The 21575-nt window shown below is 42.6% G+C and overlaps 1 protein-coding gene across 1 annotated transcript in view; it reads left to right on the top strand.

Annotated features, from left to right (window-relative positions):
- The window catches only part of ACVR2B (activin A receptor type 2B), a 171877-nt gene that overhangs the window by 112532 nt on the left and 37770 nt on the right, over nucleotides 1–21575 (top strand). The window contains exons 2-4 of the mRNA XM_040433872.1: nucleotides 9731–9938; nucleotides 15423–15520; nucleotides 20804–20958. Coding sequence (XP_040289806.1) covers nucleotides 9731–9938; nucleotides 15423–15520; nucleotides 20804–20958 — 461 coding nt within the window. The remainder of the gene's footprint in view (nucleotides 1–9730; nucleotides 9939–15422; nucleotides 15521–20803; nucleotides 20959–21575) is intronic.

Below are 21575 nucleotides of genomic sequence, written 5' to 3'. Positions count from 1 at the left end.
TACCAATCAAGTCTGGCTATAAACCATGTATATGTACTTCAGCCTGGGTATGTTTTCATGTTAATAAAGTTCAAAACTAAATTGGAAAGATCATTTTGGAGTGCTGTGCATCTTCTCGTCATTACTTTGGAATGCCAAGTCCTTCATGAGCACCCAACACGGTGCAGGTCTCAATTCCTCTAGAAGTACTGATACTTCTGTCATCAAGTAATGGGCATGTACCAGAAAGATGAAGAGCGGAAATACTCTGCATGCTCTTTACACTGCATTAGTGTTGCTACTTACTGTAGTTTTAAATTTATTGTGTATTTATGTAGCTTTGACAAAACGCTCTTATAGATGACACCCAAAAATTGGTCCATGCAGTATAAGAAATGAATCCATTAAATAAAAAATTCCACATTAGGACTATCACTACACCATCACGAAAATGCAAGAGTACCCTCTGCAGGACACAAGGTTAACTGCACTGACTTTTTTAAGCCTTTTATTGGAAAATTTATGTCTTTAGTTATATTTTTCCTATAGCCTTTAAAATTTGTTTCAGTTCTATGCATCAATTAATTGCAATAATTGAATTAAAGTTATCTATTTTGTTTGCTTCTTAGCTTCTATTGGCTTTTGTAAATTGCTTGATAGATTATGAAGCACTTCATCGCCATTACAACATACGGTCTTTATTACGGTAGTTTTTAGACTGCTCTTATGGGAAACATTTATTGGACACCAATGGGGTAATAAAACCAGACAATCTCAATATGCCTTCCCAGAAGCCTACGAAGACTACTTATATGCAAATACAAATACTTTGTAGCATTTACTTTCATCTAGAAGCGTAGAATTTGTCTATAAACGGCACCAAATAACTTAGTAATAAAGGAAAGGAGCGTCGTCCCCACTCAAGTCGTCTCTTAGTAGAGAAGACTCATGGTGGTTTTCATTATCCACAGTCAGTGACTGATGAAGGGTAATACAGACCCTTACCTTCTAAGACATGATGAGGGTAGCCAAGTTGGGGTAAAGTAGCACAAGTTAGTATGGCCAGTTTTAACAACCATAACCACCAATATGGACTAAAATGTGTACAGCTGCATTTGCTATAATGGTCATTCAGCAGACAGTCCTATGTTCAAGCATCAGTCTACTTTTATCTAATTTATATGGCCAGCCTCAGTAGTCTAGTCTTCACATCTATATTTTTAACCAAAAATAGGAAATTGTGTCTGCAGAATCCAAAGCAGAGCCCCGCCCCCCTTTTTCTGTGTTGGAGGGAATATTATCTTTTTTACCTACCGTCTGTTGTGATTCATTCCTATTTTTGGTTAAAAGAAATGGAATGGAGACTCTTTGAGAATTGTTCATGGGAAGCCTTTAGAGGGCTTTTCCAATATATATTTTTAAAAATTCACTTATTTGTTTTCTGGTTGTCTCATCATAAAACTATTTTGTAATGAGCTGAGAACTGGTCTGGCATCTAAAGCACTTGTTGACCTGCTCATATCACTGGGGAAGGGTCATGTCTCTGTTCCAGTAGAGATGAGGGACTGGGAAGTTGTTTAAGGCACTGAGCACTTCACTGTGAAGTTTCACCTACTGGACACTTGCAGCAGCAGTGCTTGACAGAATAAAACTTCATATTCACACTACTCCTGATACTAGAAGCTCAACGGTGTGGGAGGGAAACCGAGCATAGGAGGGAAGAGGGAAACGGGGAATCGGGCCTGAGAACTAGGGAAGGAAGACTGACACCTTCTAGTGAAAACCCTAACAAAAATAATGACTGACTACCAGTATGAACAGACTCCAAAGGTAGGCGAGCTCATACGCAGGAATTCCTAGAGTCCTGTCTAGCCCTATAGGACCCTGGTACCAATGGCAGGGACAAGACTACCTGTTCCTTCAAAAGTAAGGACGAACAGGAGTCTACTTCAGGCCTAATACAAACAATAGGGAAATGCAACATACAGAACCCAAACAAAATACAAAAGGGAAAGGAAAGACTTGGGCTACTTTCACACCTGCGTTCAGGTGTCCGCTCGTGAGCTCCGTTTGAAGGGGCTCACGAGCGGTCCTGAACGCAGCCGTCCGGCCCTAATGCATTCTCAGTGGAGGCGGATCCGCTGAGAATGCATCCGCCTGCCAGCGCTCAGCCTCCGCTCCGCTCAGTGAGCGGACACCTGAACACTGCTTGCAGCGTTCGGGTGTCCGCCTGGCCGTGCGGAGGCGAGCGGATCCGTCCAGACTTATAATGGAAGTCAATGGGGACGGATCCGCTTGAAGATGACACTATATGGCTCAATCTTCAAGCGGATCCATTCCCCATTGACTTTCAATGTAAAGTCTGAACGGATCCGCTCAGGCTACTTTCAGACTTAGAAAATTTTCTAAGTAATAATGCAGACGGATCCGTTCTGAACGGATGCAAACGTCTGCATTATCGGAGCGGATCCGTCTGATGAAACATCAGACAGATCCGCTCCGAACGCTAGTGTGAAAGTAGCCTTAACTTCAAAGAGGCTATGGAAGTGCCAGGAACTCAGCCAAGATCCAACCACAAACAATCCACAGGCACAGAAGCTATAAAACGCACAGCATAGTGGGAGAAGCGGCTATAAACAAGGAAGGTTAAATGACCACATAACTAACACCTGGAGGCAAGCGGTGTGGCCATTACCAGAAACAACAGACACCTATTGATCCACAAGGAAAACCTGTTGGATCAAACGACGTGTTGCCAGTCTCACAGATCTCCTGCCACTCAGTGTCGTCAGGACGTCCGTATGTCTCGGCAAGTCCGTGACAGTATGTTTATTCTGCTCTCAGCGGCCTCTGCCGAGTGCTGTCGACTGTTTTGCATACTGCTGACCGACTCACTTTAAGGAAGTAAAAGAAAGGAGCTGGTCTCCATTACAGTTTTTATCCCTTTCCAAACGCATTTGGTTTCTGCAGATTTAACTTTTTGGTAGATTTCTGTGTTGTTCTTTTGTGCTCGGAGATTCTGTTTTGATCATATGTTTCAAATATGCACCCACTACCTAAAATGGGAGAAGTGTTTGTGAATGGAGTGTATAATTTGAGGACCTCTGTCATAGGTATCTTATTATTCTGTTTTGATGAAGTTTGTTCTTTTTATAGGGTACACTCTCCCCTCATTACCAGTTGTTTGCTCTGCAGTATTGTTGTGTATAGTATAGTTATTTTTGTTCTACTTGACTTTAAAGGATATGACCTATTTTTTCCATTCTACTCTTAAGAATCAGACATACCTTTAAAAACACAATGGCAGACTATTACTATTGCCTTTCCTTTGTATGATGCTCGCTTTGTACAAGTTGTTGTTTTCCCTCTTTCTAGACACAAACTTGAGCTCTGAATCCTCTTCATGATTCCAGGAAGCATTCACTCTGTGTGTTTTCTCATGAAACTTGAGGGTCTCTAAGATGGCATAAAACTTATGTTTCACTTCAAATCCAGGACACGAGGAGTAATGGGCCAGCTTAGCGCCATGTGAGGTCTAGGCGATGAGCTATACGCATTCGTTCATTTTCACCGAGAGGTTCCTTTTTATACATTGCATAAATTATACACAGTTGGTTTCCAGTTGTACAGAAATCTTTTAAGAGGGTTTTTTTTCCCCCACCTTAGTAATAAAGAGTTTACAATTTTATGAGACAAGGAAAAAAAAAAGAACCTGCTGAAATAAATGAAGGTTTATGTTCTGTAGCCTGAGGTTTTGAATCCGGTAGAAACACTTAAACAGAGGACTATATTGTTTCAGTTCATATACATAACACACGTGGTGATGGGACATTCACCATGTGGACCTCAAATGTTGCTCTTCTAACCTCTGAGGACTACTTTTTGTTCAACCAGAGATGGAATGATTTTTAGATTAGGGGTTGTTAAATTGCTTACATTCCTTTTTTTTTCCCTTGGTTGTCTACATCCTATGCGAATCCTGCCTTGTGTTTCGAGGCATCATTGCCTGACTAAAACCAGTGTTCCTCCCTGTAAAATCAGATGTACGCTATCAACCATACATTTCTAAATGGGTCTTCAGCCATGTTCATGAGACGCTATGTCCGTGCTTCCCATACCTGGGTAAATTACTCAGAATTGGATGTGTTAGTTTTCTCTATGTAGCAACACATGAACCAAGTCACAACAGGAACATTAAAATGAATTTCTTTATGTAGACAATAGGATTTGGAACAAGTTGCTTGTAGACCTTTATTATAGTCTCCCCATAATGGGAAAAAATGGCATGGCCCATTTTAGTCCTGTAAAATGCATCCATAGGAGAACTGGATGTGATCCTCACAAATACCTTGTGACCTGGCTTTCAGTTAACTGCCCAGGTATCTAACAGGTGATTAATAATGTATTGGGGAGCAGAACATACAGTATATACGGTATTAGTACCTGCAGCATCAGGTCTTTCAATGTCTGTATAGAAACAGATCTGTTTGCTTTTTAACATTAAACTTGATTAACAACAAATGCAGTTGTGCATTTATGCTCGGGGGAGCAGATCCTGCGCTTGTGACCCGTTAGGAAGGGCGATCCCCAGCAAAAAAACTGCATACAGTGGAGGATGCCCGCAGCAGACCACAAGTGTGGTTAGTCACACTGGAGGGAACTGGGAGCTGTTTGCTGTGAGTCGGACCTTACGCTGCTGTAATTTACCCACTGGCTCCCCGTACTACCCATACGGTACAGGTAGGTTTAGCGTTAGGTCCCGTGCCACTTGAGAAACCTTGGCGTGGTGTGCGGGCTCAGGTATGTCCTTAACATGTCATTTTTAACATCAGTGTGAGGGTTTAGTCAGACAGTAATATACTAAATTGCTATTACTTTGTGGATTGTTTCGCTGAATGGTTCACGACATATCAGCGTTTTTGTGGGGAAATTGGTCCCATAGAAATGAATGGCGGAATGTTCAAAACTAGAGCGGGAGCTGAAAACTCGGGACCTGATTTCTCAACTGCCGCCACTCCCTCATTCTCAAGCCCACCTAGACAAATCGGCTGCTAATGTTTTTATAAATGTATGTTTTAATGTAACTGTGAAGCACTTTGGGCAACAACATTGCAATTAAATGTGCTATATAAATACAAGTTGAAATGCATTTCTCAGTCTATCAAGCTTGCCATGTGCACTTTTAAAATTTGATCAATCAATTGGTTAGTGTAATGTTTACTATCTTTACTCACGCCAAACACTCCACACAGTTACTCTGCCCAGTCCATAAAGTTACTCTGCCCAGTCCATAAAGTTACTCTGCCCACTCCATAAAGTTACTATGCCCAGTCCAACCTTTCCACAGTTACTCCGCCCACTCCAGTTGTAGACTACTGGTGGAGGCAAGAACACTTCACACAATTTCCCCAGAAATGGTAGCTTTTCTAGTTCTATATATATCAATCCACATCCACACATTTTACCATCTGGTGTAGGATGTCTTTGTGGCTCTTGAGGTCTGCTGCGGGCATCTTCCACTGTAACGCTGCTGCTTACTGAATGTCAGGGATTATGTGATGTGAAGAGTTTGGCATTGAATGCATTACACAGGAGTGATACATGGGCCATACCATTCTACTTCATATAGTGGTCAACCATCTGATATAAGAAAGCTATGTCTGCATGATGTTAAATGCATGTATGTTAGAAAATTGTAAAACATCCCCTATTATATAGGCAAATACATTTTTTTTTTTAAATGGGGACTGGAATTAGAGCTGCAGCTATTGATTTATTTTAGTAATCAAGTATTCTACCCATTAATCTAACGATTAACCGAGTACTCTAATGAGAAGAAAACAAATTAAAAGAACGTTTTCTATAAAAACTCGTCAGTTCCCCCTCCCTTGTGCCATTAGCCCCCCTCCAGTTTCCCCTCCAGTGCCACCAGTTCCCCCTCCTCCAATGTCACCAGCTTCCCCATGTCATCAGTTGCTTCCCCTCCCAATGCCACCACCTCCCAGTGCCACCAGCTGCCCCCACTGCCATCAGTTCCCCCACTCCTCCTCCTAGCCATCAGTGCCCAGCCGCAGCCCTAGTGAACTAAAATGTCCTGACTGTGTGTATGTCAGGATCCAGTACAGCGCTGTGTGGGTAGGCGGGTGACCACGGAGTGTGAGTAATGGCAAGCTCTGTGGTCACATGGCACCAACGAATCATCGATGCAAAAAATATATATTGTGTCGAGTAATGGTTTCAGCACCAACTGGAATAACCCTTTAAAGATTGCTATGTGCTAATTTATATTCGAAAATCGCTAAGACTGAAATTGATGAAATTAGCAGTGGTAATTTGACATAACCTAAAGCTCATTCAATAATGTTTTTATAATCTGACGGACCTGGCGAAGGGCTGTCAACACCACTGAGGTACTAAGAATAAAGACACTGCATCAGATAGATTTTTCTCTGTCACTCCACTTGTCATTTATGATTTCTTTTCTGTGCAGTTAGCGTTTTGTCTATATGGTGGTAATAAGGACTTTGTGATGAGGGGTTCTAGGTATTGAAGAAGAGTTTGTGGGCTACTTCCCTACATGAATACTCAGTATGTGGCGTCACTGTTTGGAATGGGTTGCAAGGTAGTTTGGAAGTTTGGTAGCAAGGTAAGGGCCAGAGGAACCAGGTACCATCTTTACTCCAGGAATTTGGAACATATCAAGGCCTTGTTGTGCTTTTTTTCCCTTACTAATTAAAGAGGACCTTTTACATTTGTGTCGCTTTCATAGCCTTTTTCTTTCTTTTTTTTTTTTTTTTTTTTTCTTGTGACATTTACCAAATCCAACGAGAACAGATTGTCTTCTCCCTGGCTGTGAAGCGGTCCACTGCGATTGGAGAAGGAGACACTGAGGAGAGCTGAGGTCTCATCTGTCCTGTACTGATACCATAGGGCTAATTGGCATATTTGGTGCCAGAACAAACACTGTGGCATAGCGGCACTTTTTTTTTTTTTTTTTATACCTGTGCTTCTGAAAATAAATGTTCATGGACCATATTCAGCAGTAGACAGAGATTTTTATTGAATTCTGTGGAAGTGTTTTCTAGACCTACTCAGTCATTGTACAGGGATGGGGACTGTACTTCCTGTTTTATCGATTTTAAGGTCTTTATTTTCTATTGTAATCCTGCCTATGCTGATAACCATATGACTGCTGAGAAGTGATCTCTAGAGAACAGGAAATGTTGACCTAGTAATAGGCTTAGGCCTCTTTCACACGGGCGTTGCGGAAAAATGTGCGGGTGCGTTGCGCGATTTTTCCGCGCGAGTGCAAAACATTGTAATGCGTTTTGCACTCGCGTGAGAAAAATCACGCGTGTTTGGTACCCAAACCCGAACTTCTTCACAGAAGTTCGGGCTTGGGATCGGTGTTCTGTAAATAGTATTATTTTCCCTTATAACATGGTTATAAGGGAAAATAATAGCATTCTGAATACAGAATGCTAAGTAAAACAGGGCTGGAGGGGTTAAAAAAAATAAAAATCATTTAACTCACCTTAATCCACTTGCTCGCGATGCCCGGCATCTCCGTCTGACTCTTTTACTGTATAGGACCTGTGGAGAGCATTAACTATAGTTTAAGGACCTGGGATGACGTCACTCCGGTCATCACATGGTACGTCACATGATCTTTTACCATGGTGAATCACCATGGTAAAAGATCATGTGACGTACCATGTGATGACCGGAGTGACGTCATCCCAGGTCCTTATACTATAGTTAATGCTCTCCACAGGTCCTATACAGTAAAAGAGTCAGACGGAGATGCCGGGCATCGCGAGCAAGTGGATTAAGGTGAGTTAAATGATTTTTATTATTTTTAACCCCTCCAGCCCTGTTTTACTTAGCATTCTGTATGCTAGTTAATGCTCTCCATTGCCGGAACTGCCTGTTGGATCCGGAAATCCGTATGTAAAAAAACCGGATATAATTTGTTTCCTGATCCAGATCCGTCTGACAAATGCATTGCGATACCGGATCCATCTCTCTGGTGTCAACCGGAAAAAAGGATCCAGTATTTATTTTTTTCACATTTTTAAAGGTCGGTGCATGTGCAGACAAGAAATCGGATCCGTCAACATGGCAATTTCATGAACACTTGGTACCGGATCCAGCATTCGTACATTTCAATGGAAATTAATGCTGGATCCATCAATCTGTCAAGTGTTCTGGAATTTTGGCCGGAGAAAATACCGCAGCATGCTGCGGTATTTTCTCCGGCCAAATACAGTAAAAGAGCTCATGCACAAGACCGCATACGGCGGGTCCGCAATACACATGCATTGGCCGTGTGCATCACAGATCGCGGACCCATTCACTTTAATGGCTCCACAATCCGGGAGATGTGGAATGGAAGCCCACGGAAGCACTACGCAGTGCTTCCGTGGGTTTTCTGTCAGTGCCTCCGCACCACAAAAAAGTAGTGCATGCACTACTTTTTTGCGCTGCGGACAGATTACGGACCTATTCTAGTTGAATGGGTCTGGATCTGTCTGTGGCCGCCGCACTGATGTTGCCGTGCATTGGGGACTGCAAATTGCGGTCCCCAATGCATGGAACAGCCAGCACACGGCATGAGCCCTAAGGGACAGAACGGAAGACATCCTGATGCATACTGAACGGATTTCTTTCCATTTACAATGCATTAGGACAGGCATGCTCAACCTGCGGCCCTCCAGCTATTGCAAAACTACAACTCCCAGCATGCCTGAACAAACTACAGCTATCGGCCTACAGCAGTCAATTGTGGGAGTTGTAGTTTTACAACAGCTGGAGGACCGGAGGTTGAACATGCCTGCATTTGTTTCTGGTATTGAGCCCCTATGACTGAACTCAATACCGGAAAACTTTAACGCTAGTGTGAAAGTAGCCTTAGTGGCCAGTGTGAAAACTGCAGGATTATTTATATCTACATGGCAAATAAAAAAAATCACCAACAATTTTTTAAATTATTATTTTTTTTTTTTAAATACATTTTGTAAAACCAAATACATTTTGTAAATTATTTAATGAGTCGGCCTGTTGTGTATCGGATCATTTCAGTCTACCTCCAGGAGGAGAATAGAATCTTTTTTTTTTTTTCAAGACACTTTTGAGAGATTTTCAGTATTGAGCCATAGTTGGTACTAGACACAACCGTTTGATTTCAGGCGAACCAGACATTCCAGTTTCACGCCACTGGCTATACAACAGTAAGGTTTTATTTTTTTTTCTGCACAGACTTTTATGCAGTAAAATATTTTTTTTCACTTTTGAAGCAATCCCCCTGCATCGGAAGGTCAAGTCTGGCTGTTTCCATTTTTAACTTGCACTTTAAACTTTTTTTTTTTTTTTCACTTTCCAAGAAACATTATTATATTTTATATTATATTCACAAGAAAAGAATACTTAAAGGATTTCCTTTCCAATTGTTTCCATTGGTCGCTGATAAAAGTGCATACCTGGAGCTATTATTATTATTACGCTCTGGGCATTACTGTTTGAAGTGTTTTGCAATGTTTCCATAGGTTAATGGAAGAGCAGTTCTCTTGTCACAAGTGAAGCCGTTCCGTTATTGGTTTGATGCAGGTTTTCTTCATTGCCACGGGGCCCTCTGTCTGCAATGCAAATTGTTATAGGGAATAGTTTGTGGGCTGTCTGAAAGATAAAGTGCATACAAAAGTAATTGCACCCAGCAGCAGGTTTATAACTCCATGCTGATCTTCCTTTTCAGGGTCTGGTCACAATGAGGAGGACCCTCGGGAATGCATTTATTATAATGTCAACTGGGAGACTGAAAAAACGAACCAGAGCGGTGTGGAGAGGTGTGATGGCGAGAAGGATAAACGCCTTCACTGCTATGCATCTTGGAGGAATAATTCTGGCTTCATCGAACTTGTGAAGAAAGGATGTTGGTTAGATGACTTCAACTGCTATGACAGGTAGGTTGCAGACAACAGCGGCTAAATGTCTTACTGCTATTAATTTATTGCTACATCAAGTAACAAACTGGTATTATGGACCACGCCCCCATTTCGGGCTCCCCCCTCCACCAATGTGAAAAGAGGGAAGAAAAATGACATCACATAGAACCATCATTTTTTCCCCAATCTTGTTTTCTTGCATGAAGCTTAACCTCCAAAGGGCTTATTCACACCACCATATTACAGATTATTAATTTATTATAAATATAATAATATAATAAAGTATCTAAGTTAAAAAACATAAATGGGTACAATATGGCACTAAAAATTGAATAACAATCGCTTTATTGCACCCCAGTTTTTTTACATCCAATTTTGAAGGAGGCTGAACTTTGATAACAGATTTCTTCATATGCCTCTTCTAACAGCTGATTGGCAGGGTTCCCAAGAGTCGGGCTTCTGCCGATCTGATATTGATGACCTATCCAGAAAATAGGTCATCAATAGTCATTCTCTGATGGCCTCTTAAAATTGACTGGCCGAATTCAAGAAGTATTATCAGGACATTAAGTTGGCAACCAAGTTCTAATAATCTATGACTGGATCAAGAGAAATGACTTAATCGGGTTGCCTGATCTGGGACATTTATGGTCTATTGATAGGATATGTCCAATAGGTGTGGGTCCCACCTCTGGGACCAGCTCCTATCTCAACATCATGGCCTCTCCATTTACTGCTTTGAGACTTCCGAAAACATAGCAGTGAATGGAGACCAAGCCACGCAAGAGCTTGTCACCCCTCCATTCACCACTACGGGCCTTCCAAAATAACGAAGTCAGCACTCAGCTACTTTCGGAAGTCCATTGCGGTGAATGGAGGGGTGGCTGCATGTGTGGCTTGTTTCTCCATTCAGTCTGGGGCCCGTTGAAGACACATAAGAGTGAGCGGCAGAGGCGACTTGTACCTATTGGACATTTTATGGCATATTCTATCGATGGTGGTGGCCGAAGAATGTCTACGTCCATTGTGGACCTTTTTAGTACCATATTTGTAAAGCACAGTGACACTTTAAGGTGGCAATACATAGATGTCAAGGGAAAGAAGAATCGGGCAGTTGTATTTCAACGTGCCTAATCCTACAAAAAAAATATCACAACCAGTAGTTGAACCAGCTGTGAATTCTATGGATGGAGAATGGTACGACAAAGCTTCCTCCCTTCATCCTGTAACGCCCTGAGCTGGGGTTTTTAGCACTTTTTTGCTTTACAGAGCTCTTTCCTCCCAGTGTTATGTACCACCACCATCACAGCGCCTTCATTCAGTGTGAATATAGCTTTGAAGGTGTGAAATACAGTAATCGTAACGTATTCCAGAGCTGGATATACTTCAGCGACCAGGTCCCTTTAAAGCCTTCTGAACTGCATTTTGAAGTGCGATTCCCTCTATTTCACAGCAGATTATCAGGTATTTTATGAGATTTGAAGTTGCGTCCTCCCCCGTGACACTTCTATAAAATAAAAATAAAAATCTCGTCGCCTTACATGCTATGCTGAAAACCACATGACTCGATCAATAAATCTCCCTGGAAGCCTGGTACCTGTGTTTCTGACAGCTGATCTCTAGAGTCTACCATAAACATGACCTCTTCTTGTTGAGTGAGGATTTTTTTGCTAAAACAGCGTTGTCACAATGTACGCTCGTGGACACATTCATGCAGTTTATTAGAGGCAGCCATAATTTATACAAGCATGCTTTAACTGTCCTGCACCAACTACACATAAGAATGAATGATGCTCTGTACATAGCAGTAGGGCTGAGATAGGCCTGATCGAAAATTACGTATTCCTCAGCATTCAGATCCGGAAACACCATATTGCCGGAACTGCTTGCCGGATCCGAACAACGCTAGTATTAAAGTACCCTAAGATCTGTTACTGGTTAACAGAGACTCAGAAGTTGGCTGAGAGGACCTGGGGCCATGTCAGAGCTAACTGAGATCCTGATAAAACTACTCTTCTACACTGCTTCTAAACATCACAGGAGCCTCCTGCTTTTCTGTAAGTGTGAGTTATCCCTTATCAGCTTTCTGAGCTCCCTAGAAGAAAACAGACATAGCGGGAACTAAGGGAAGTGACGTCACTGCATACAATACTAGCAGAAAGGAGACACCCACTACTTCTGAGTGAAATGCATCTAGCTGTGCAGTTGAAAAAGACTAGGGAAACCCAGACATAACTATTCCTTCACAGTTATGATTGTTAAAAGAAGCACAGCCGTTATGAAAGCCTTTTTTGAAAACTCAGGCTTTAAGATGAAGAAATAAGGAGAGAAACAAATTGACAAAAAGTTACAACCCCATCTATTTCAAGATAGAGTTGACAGCATCTACTTAAGAAGGCCACCTTCTATATGAATGCAATGTGTTCATCTCTTTCATAATAAGGCTTCTAAGGCTTGTTTCACACTGTCGGCACCCTGTTCCGGCACAGAATGCCGAGAATCAGCCGGACAAAAACTGCTGCATGCAGTAGTATTTGCCCGGCCAATTCTCTGCATATTGCCTGGATTACCACCAGACCCCATTATAGGTAATGAGGCTGGACAGCATTCCAGTAGCTTTTGGCAATGCTGGATCTGGCAGGCTGCTCCCGGCTGGAACAGCCTGCCAGATCGGCAAACGCAAATGTGAAACAATCCAAATTCTCTTTTAACCGATTTCCTTCCCAACTCCCTTATCACTAGACTAGCGTTCTTATTTATTCGAGTGTGAAAAGGGTGACTAACCTGCTAGCAGAACACCTCTCGCTGTAGCAAAGAATCATGCATGTTGAAATCCCACATGCTCAAAACAACCCCAGCCAGTAGGCCCCAATACAGGCAAGTTCATACAATTTTGATCTAATGTGTATGACCGGCTTAAATCAGTAATCTACATATTTCAGCTCATTATGTACTTAGTGTATTTATTTATTTTTAACGACTAAAGCTTGAAATTTGCTATTGCTAAATTTATAACCACCCGGGTAAGTGTCGTGATCATGAAGAAGGGAATTTGTCTGGGATCCTGTGAGATGCAGGTCACTCACATGTGCTGCCAGTGAGATAAGGATTGCTGTGACTGAAGTTTTTGTCCTGCACAATAACGACGTATCTGCCATCAGTTAAAACGGGATCAAAACGAAATGTACTTCACATAATGATCCTGTATAGAGGCCAGGAACCGCAGGAGTCATTGTAGACCGGTTCTTTGGATGGGATTGTTCACTTGGATGATGTGCTATATACTGCATCTGCATAGATGTTTGTAGATGAAAGGCCTGCGCTGGTCCATCATTCGTCCAACCGTGGAAATGCCAGGCCACATAGCTACTGCATTATACAGCCCTGTTTAGTGGACAGTGGAATTCCGGAATTACATTATCCCAGATTCCTCAGAACCAGAGACACGTACGCTAATGCCCCATACTAAAACACAGTCCCTCTGAGATCTCTGATAAATGTACTAGGCCCTTATTTAAAGGGGTTCTGCACTTCTGGATAGATCATCAGCATCTGATTGGCAGGGATCCGACACCCGGGACCCCCGCCGATCAGCCGTTTGAGAAGGCAGCGGCGCTCCAGCAGCGCTGCGGCCTTCTCACTGTTTACCGCTGGCCGAGTGACGTCACCACTTGTATCAACTGGCCTGGGTGGGGCTAAGCTCCATTCAAGGGAACGGAGCCTAGCCGCGCCCAGGCCAGTGATGGTGCTGCTGCTGGAGCGCCGCTGCCTTCTCAAACAGCTGATCAGCAAGGGTCCCGGGTGTCGGACCGCTGCCGATCGGATGCTGATGATCTATCCAGAGGATAGATCATCAGTTTAAACAAAGTGAAGAACCGCTTTAAGCTAATGTTCACCATTTCCTTTTTATTTTACGGTTAAGGCTACACTGCAAAATTTTGACACAGAAAAGTTGTGTGACACAAAAGACTGATCTGCACCTTGCGGTCATGCGACTGTTTCAGAATGGTGATTTGGCTGTGAAAACGTAATGTTAATGATGTCGCAAAAAATCCAGACATGTTGTATTTTGTGCCGGGCGTTGCAAGTCAACAACTTTTCCGCCATCGATTTTAATGCCAGTCGCAAGCAACTTGCGGTACAAGATCCGAAACGTCTGGATGTTTTGAAACCTCATTGACAAACATTATATGAAATTTCGTGCAACTCGTGTCAGTGTAGACAAAGAATCGCTCTTGATTATTATTTTTTTTGTATCTGCATAGGAAAGCCCTGGTTCTCAGAATATAATTCTGATTGCATGCAGCCAATGCTAGGAAGAGCAAATTGTGTATGGATTTATACAGTTCATATTGAACTCAATGTGTTGTGTATAAATCTGTAATCCCCGAAAAAGGAACTCCAGTCTCGTGGAAAACCGACCCCTCACACTACAATCCTTAGTTGTTTCCTGCCCTGCCTCTTTGATAAAGGGCCTATCCCACAAAATGTCAGATCGCAGGCTGCCTGACTGCTGGGATCCCCCCAATCCCAAGAACAAGCAGTTCCCGATTCCCGTCTCTGCATGAAGTGGTAGCGTGCATGTCTGTCCATCACTTCATTCCCTTCTGTGGGGCTGATGCAGACAGCGCTCTGTCAGTCCCATAGAAACTTGGTGGGCTAAGGGACATCCAAATGTGAACTATCTGAATCAAAAACACACTTTTAAAGGGGTTATCCCTCAAAAATTATTTGTCACTTATCCACAGGATAGGTGATGGATATCAGACAGCAGGGGTCCGACTGTTGGAACCCACCGCAAACCTGAGACCAAATGGATCCCACAGTCTGCTCCCTGAATGAAATAGTAGTGCGCCTGTCCGTCCACCACTTCATTTACTCCTGTGGGGCTGATGTAGACAGCGCTCAGTCAGTCTCCTGCTTTATTCACTTGAGACTGCGCTCTGTCAGTCCCCTAGAAATTAATGGTGTGGTGGACAGACATGCGCACTACCGTTTTGGGTGGGTCCCAGCAGATAGATCCCTGCAGCCTGCTATGGCAATAGTCCTTTATGTATTAAACTTTGACCCTCGATGCCATAATATAATTTATAAAACATTTGTTCTTTGATTTTTACAGCTTTTCATAGTTTGAAACTGTTTTTTCTGTTCCGTACATGTGGATTTGTTGAGGAATTTGCTGTGGATTTCAGCCTATGGGCTGCAAAGGGTGAAATCTGCAGTGAAAATCGGCTAAAAAATTTGAGATGCTCGGCACAGATTTTTAATTTTTTTTCCCTGCAGTGTGTGGATTAGATTGGGTAAAGTTTCATCCACTTTGCTGCCACTGTAATAAACTGCAGCTGCAAAATCCAGCCCTGACCTCCTCAGCATATCTGCCATGTGGTGAACATATCCATGCCATGAAAGAGCCCACCTTTCTTTTGTAGGCTCCACTAACCATGTAAATAAAGCGTATGCCCTTGGATGTCATATTTATTGGTCTCTCTTTTTTACTTCTAGACCTCAGTGTGTAGCGAAGGAAGAGAACCCACAAGTATTTTTCTGCTGTTGTGATGGGAACTACTGTAACGAGAAATTTACTCATTTGCCGGATGTGGGTAAGTTCTAGCGTCAAATACAAGCTCGTAAAGTTGTGGCTGTCTTTTGATACGGCACATGATGGCACCATTGGGATTTCATGAGCCTACCATAGGAATGAGTGGGGCTGTGCTATCTTGGTATGTCTACGATACGTCAAAAGCTAAAAATGAGGGTCCTTTCACACAGATCGGTAATTGGGGATGAGCGTTTGTAGATAATTTGTGTGCTTGTGTAAAGGTTGCCGGGAATCTCCCGATGAACAAGAAGGTACATGGTCTTCGGGTGATCCTGCCAGTACCAAAAGTCATCATTTCTGTGCAGCACTTCGTGCTATCAAAACGGAGATCTGCTGCTCGCAAAAAATTATTTTCTAGGGGGACGAGAGATTGCTCTAGTGATCGTTTGTCCTCATACAGTGGAGGTGATTGCTGCTTGTAAATGTAGCCCTCATCTCTGCTGATGATCTGGCAATTATTGGGAACGTCAGTCTGCGTAAAAGTGTGCATGTGCCGTCTTCCAGTCTCTCTTCCTGCTTGCTGCTGTTATGCCTATGGCAAAGCAGCAGTAGAGCAGTAAAAGAGAAGGGAGATCGCACGCTCGCGTTTTCCCTTCATCCAGCTGATCAGTGGGGGTGCCAGGTGTCGGACCTCCGCGGATCTTATTTTGATGACCTGTCCTGAGGATAGGTCATAGAAACATAGAATGTGTCGGCAGATAAGAACCATTTGGCCCATCTAGTCTGCCCAATATACTGAATACTATGGATAGCCCCTGGCCCTATCTTATATGAAGGATGGCCTTATGCCTATCCCATGCATGCTTAAACTCCTTCACTGGATTTGCAGCTACCACTTCTGCAGGAAGGCTATTCCATACATCCACTACTCTCTCAGTAAAGTAATACTTCCTGATATTACTTTTAAACCTTTGTCCCTCTAATTTAAAACTATGTCCTCTTGTAGCAGTTTTTCTTCTTTTAAATATTCTCTCCTCTTTTACCTTGTTGATTCCCTTTATGTATTTAGCAGTTTCTATCATATCCCCTCTGTCTCGTCTTTCTTCCAAGCTATACATGTTAAGGTCCTTTAATCTTTCCTGGTAAGTTTTATCCTGCAATCCATGTACCAGTTTAGTAGCTCTTCTCTGAACTCTCTCTCCAAAGTATCAATATCCTTCTGGAGATATGGTCTCCAGTACTGCGCACAATACTCCAAATGAGGTCTCACTAGTGATTTGTAGAGCGGCATGAGCACCTCCCTCTTTCTACTGGTAATGCCTCTCCCTATACACCCAAGCATTCTGCTAGCATTTCCTGCTGCTCTATGACATTGTCTGCCTACCTTTAAGTCTTCTGAAATAATGACCCTTAAATCCCTTTCCTCAGATACTGAGGTTAGGACTATCAATATTAAAAGCCCAGAGAACCCCTTTAAGATCTCTGCTTGCTGTCAACCAATGAGCACATAACAGTTTTCATTCTGAGGCTCGAAACCCAACCTAATGCTGCACAGAGATGGATACAAGACGTCTCCTGTCTTAATAGTTTATCACAGTTCAGTCCAGTCTGTTTAGCTCATGGAGACTTGTCTTGTTAGTTCTTTTTATTGTTCCAAACTACCAGGAACCTGTTAACATAACCTAATGCACAGAAACTTGCTTAACTTTCCCGAGCCCTGTCCGATTCACCGCTGACACTTTTTCACTGCTGGACTGTTGCTGTGTGTATTGTATTGGCTGCGACTCCTGGTAGTTTGGAACAATAAATAAAATGCTTCTTTGATGCTTGTAGAACCTTTTTGGGGGGGGTTGTGTCACTCTTTTTTGATGCATTTTATATATTTTTTTATTTTTTTTGAGCCATATCCTGAAATGGATTCAAAAGGAATGTTAAATATAAAGGAAGGACTGATGCTTCTGCTGGATCCACTTCTAGCTTTGGCTCAAAAAAACAATTGCGTCAAAACTTTTTCAATTTTTATTTTTATTTTTATTTTTTATATAATAAAGGCTGTATGAGAAACCACCCTCAGGTCAGAAATTGCAGCAAAGTTGCGGATGTAAAGATCCATCATGCATTGTATCTGATTTTTTATATTTTATTTTTCCCGTTACCCAAAGGACCACCCCCTGTAGTGATCAGGGAGCTCATAAAAAATGCTTCACGGTTATATATAACTGCAGCTCGGCAAGAAATGGGACCCAGGTGATGGGCTCTTGTGTCTTGTGAGGGTCCTCCTGAATATGCAAGAAAGAGCAGCACGTTCCCCGCACGTGTAATTCACTCTGACAAAAACTGTACTTTTTCATAGCTTTCGGTTTAATTTTTTTTTTCTCCCTCTGTATGCGATCTGTTGGAGCGAACAGATGGCACCTTGTCACCAAAGAAAAGCCATTCAATCAATAACTTTTCCATACAGAATCAAAGAGCCTTTCATTATACGTGGTGCTGGGAATAACTGCACATCAGCACTTCTCAGGCTGAGGCCATTCTCAAAGTGACCTCCAGCAAACAAAGGAAAGTGTCTGGTATTCAGGCGAGTAATGTGTCATATCGGGCAACCTTTAGCAGATTTGCAAGACCATTGAAAGAAAAATACGGGCACCTGTTTTTTTGTTTTTGTGAAGTACCCAGGTGTGGCCAGTCTTTGGACGCCATGGAAATTTTCCCAACACTGTCCTATTGTCTCCCTCTATTTTCCCACACTTCTTTGCCTTATCATTCTTAAAGTGGTTTTTAGGAACCTGGGGTGCTTAAAATAATCTGGGAACCAGTATGAAAAAAAAAAAAAAAGTTTGACGAGGAAAGAAATCTAATTAATGAATTTGTCCACCAGTATACGAAGGCCTGGAGTTATGACTTGGCCTCTGACCATGAGCGTGTCCACTGACTTTCATGGTACCTATAGTTTATATTTGGGCACTTTTACTACGGGTTTATGCTCTTTGGTTAAAGGATAACTGTCATATTTTTTTGATTTGCTAGTTTATTAGAGCTAGGCATGTATACCTGAGTTAGTCTGTCAATGATCTGTAATTACCTTTTATAATAACAGCTTTCATTAATGTCCCCTGTCCCTTTCCACTGCTCCCTTAAAAGACCATTACTAGGGCTCATCTGTCTCCGGCTAGGAAGATGGAAGGGCGGTCCTTCACACTGCATGGCTGCATTAGGCTTCAGAGTGAGGAGGCGTGTCTTTCAGTAATCCAATCTGATTGGCTGGCAGGAAGCTGCAGGCTACAGCATGTGTGTATTGGAAGTGAGGAAAAGCAGTTTTGGCCTCAGAGAACTGGCAGAGGAGCCATCTTGAGAAGATCCTCATATTGTAGGATTCAAGACAGCCGTAACTAAGGGGAAACTAAAGATTGCTTTATGCATAATGCTGATGCAGCAGTAACATATGCTAAAATAGATTTTTTGACAGTTGACATGACTGTTATCCTTTAAAAAAAGCATACGTATACCATGCATATTTAGTCATACTGAATACATTGATAAATGCAGCATATCCATCATGCCTGGCGGCTGCCTGCATCACCGTTGTGCTCAACTGTATCCGCGCCCTCAGGACACAGATACAGTTGAAATCTGAACATTCTTCAGCCATCCCGGGACCATCGGCCGAAATCTGGGAGGTTGGCAGGCAAGATGTAAGCTGCTATGTGAGTATGAAGATGACCACAGTAGAACACATTTCCCAGTACTTTGTTTGGGGACTGAATTTTGACATGATTTTTACTTAAGATAAAAAAAATGGCTAGTAAATTCATCTCTAAAATTTCCCTCTTTTCATATTTATTTTATGCACCTATATAGCGCTACTATATTCCGCAGCGCTTTACAGACATTAGCATGTACCCGGGACCGTGGGAGTGAGCATAGGCTAGCACTTTTTCCAGCATTGTACAAGCATGACCATTGCTGCTGGATTGCAGGGTGGACATAACCATGGAAACAAGCAGTGTATAATATGATGGAAAAATGAATCCAGCCAGCAAAGGATGCATTATGGACAATCGCAATTAGGCTTGTGCGAATCGGGTTCAGATTGCTCTATCCGAACCCGATTCGCTTGAAAACTTTGTTTACAATATCTCCTCCACAGTGCGCTAAATGTGTGGCCTCCGCTGAGGCCTGTCAAATCTTGATGCAAGACATGCTTTGTTTCGTGTCTGACGTTGGGCTACTTACACATCTGAGTTGTGCTATCCAACTCAACTCTTCGGTTTTGTCCCCATTCATTGTCAATGGGGATAAAACTGAACAAACTGGAACGGAGTATTGTAAACAAAGTTTTTAAGCGAATCGGGTTCAGATAGAGCAATCTGAGCCCGATTCGCCGAAGCCTAATCACAATACATCAGTAAGTGCCTTGTATTATCTTTGTCTGCATGATAAATGCCATTTGCTAAAGTGAGACAACCCCTTTAAGTCATACAGAGTGTATGGGGTGCGTGGTGGCAGTATTATCCGCAAGCATAAATGTCTGCTTTGTCAGTGCTTTTCACCCGCAAAGCTCTCACTAGCTCAGTAAATCCAGTTCTCTCGGTTCACTTAGATTTCAACAAATGGCCAGTCGTTCCCTCCCCCCTGGATAACAGCAGTTTTGTGGCATCATGGTAAGGGTGAGATCGGGGTTGTCGAGTGATTTACTTTCCAGACTCTTCATAGCGTAGAACTTCCATGGCATTGTTTTGAGCCTTTGTATGTTTTAAAGGTCCCTTGTGCTGGGCTGATGCCAGAGACACAATGCAGACTGAAATAAATCAAGAGAAGCAGAAAGCCCTATTTAAGACCCAGCTCACGCATCGCTCGGGGAAGCTCTTCTGTCCAGTGCTGGAAACCACTCATAATGGAGTGCCGATGCCAGGCTCTGAGAATAGACCCTACGACATGAAGGCATTGCAATAATAAAATGTAGTCTAATTTTATGAGACCTATGGATCATAAAGCCGTTGGTGTTGCATTTTATTTAGGGAGGTTGCCCACATTTACCACTTTGCAGCTGCTCGCTGGCAGATGGTAGAGCAATGCCAGCAAGGCCTGGAGCGGAGATGTACTGTATGTAACTAGTGAACCTGGAATCCGGCCGAGCAGGTGAAGAAGCAGTTTACGACCTGCTATATACATTACATATGTAAGGCTAATAAAAGTCTGGATAAATGCGTGGTAGCCTTTTGTTCAGAGCAGTAGGCACATAATCCCAAGCTACACTGATAATACTGTGAAGTAATGTTCTGTATGTGCTGTTGCTTTGTGTTATTGCTCCTGTTTTTATTCTGTTTTTATACCTTGCTTGTAGAAACATTTGATCCGAAGACTCAGCAGTCCGCTTCAGTGCTGAACATACTGGTGTATTCCCTACTTCCCATCATCGTTTTATCTATGGCCATTCTCCTGGCCTTCTGGATGTACCGCCATCGGAAGCCTCCCTATGGTCATGTTGACATTAATGAGGTAAGTGTGACCCTGGTGAAGCCTGGACTCCATGACTTGGGAGACCCGCACGTGTCGCCGGCAGCGAGCTCTGAACGCGTCTCCTTTGACAGGAGGAAGGAAATGAAGGCGTAGGTTCAACAGCCGGTATCCACATCTTTAGGGGTGATCCAAAGGGGAATAGTGTATCCACAAGTTTGACAAACAAAAAGACTTTTAGCTCTCAGTCAAGTTTCTTTGCTCCGAGGAGAGGTCCAGAATATTAAAGTTCATCAAGTAAATATAAATGACCTATGGATGTGCTTTGCAGGATTTATGCACTGTATTTTTGTAATACTAGAAGAGTGACCTGGTCATGGAATATGCTGCAAGATTCGTTCATTGACATATTCACCTTAGTTCATTGACATATTCATACTTTGGTGTGGGCCGTACAGGGAGAAACTGAGATAAGCTAAAAACTAGAGCAAAAGAAAGGCATGATCAACCAGTCAGGCCACTGCTGTTATACTGCAGCCCTGACTGATTGCTATGGGCATCAATGATCTCTTTTAAATTCTCCCCATTTCTTTTCTTAAAGGGGTTGTCCCATCAGATCCTGTCGGGTCATATAGACGTCATAGAAGTAGGGTTCCCTG

The sequence above is a fragment of the Bufo bufo genome, chromosome 5, assembly GCF_905171765.1.
Source record: "Bufo bufo chromosome 5, aBufBuf1.1, whole genome shotgun sequence".
NCBI lineage: Eukaryota > Metazoa > Chordata > Amphibia > Anura > Bufonidae > Bufo > Bufo bufo.
This window is presented reverse-complemented; position numbering and strand designations above follow the sequence as displayed.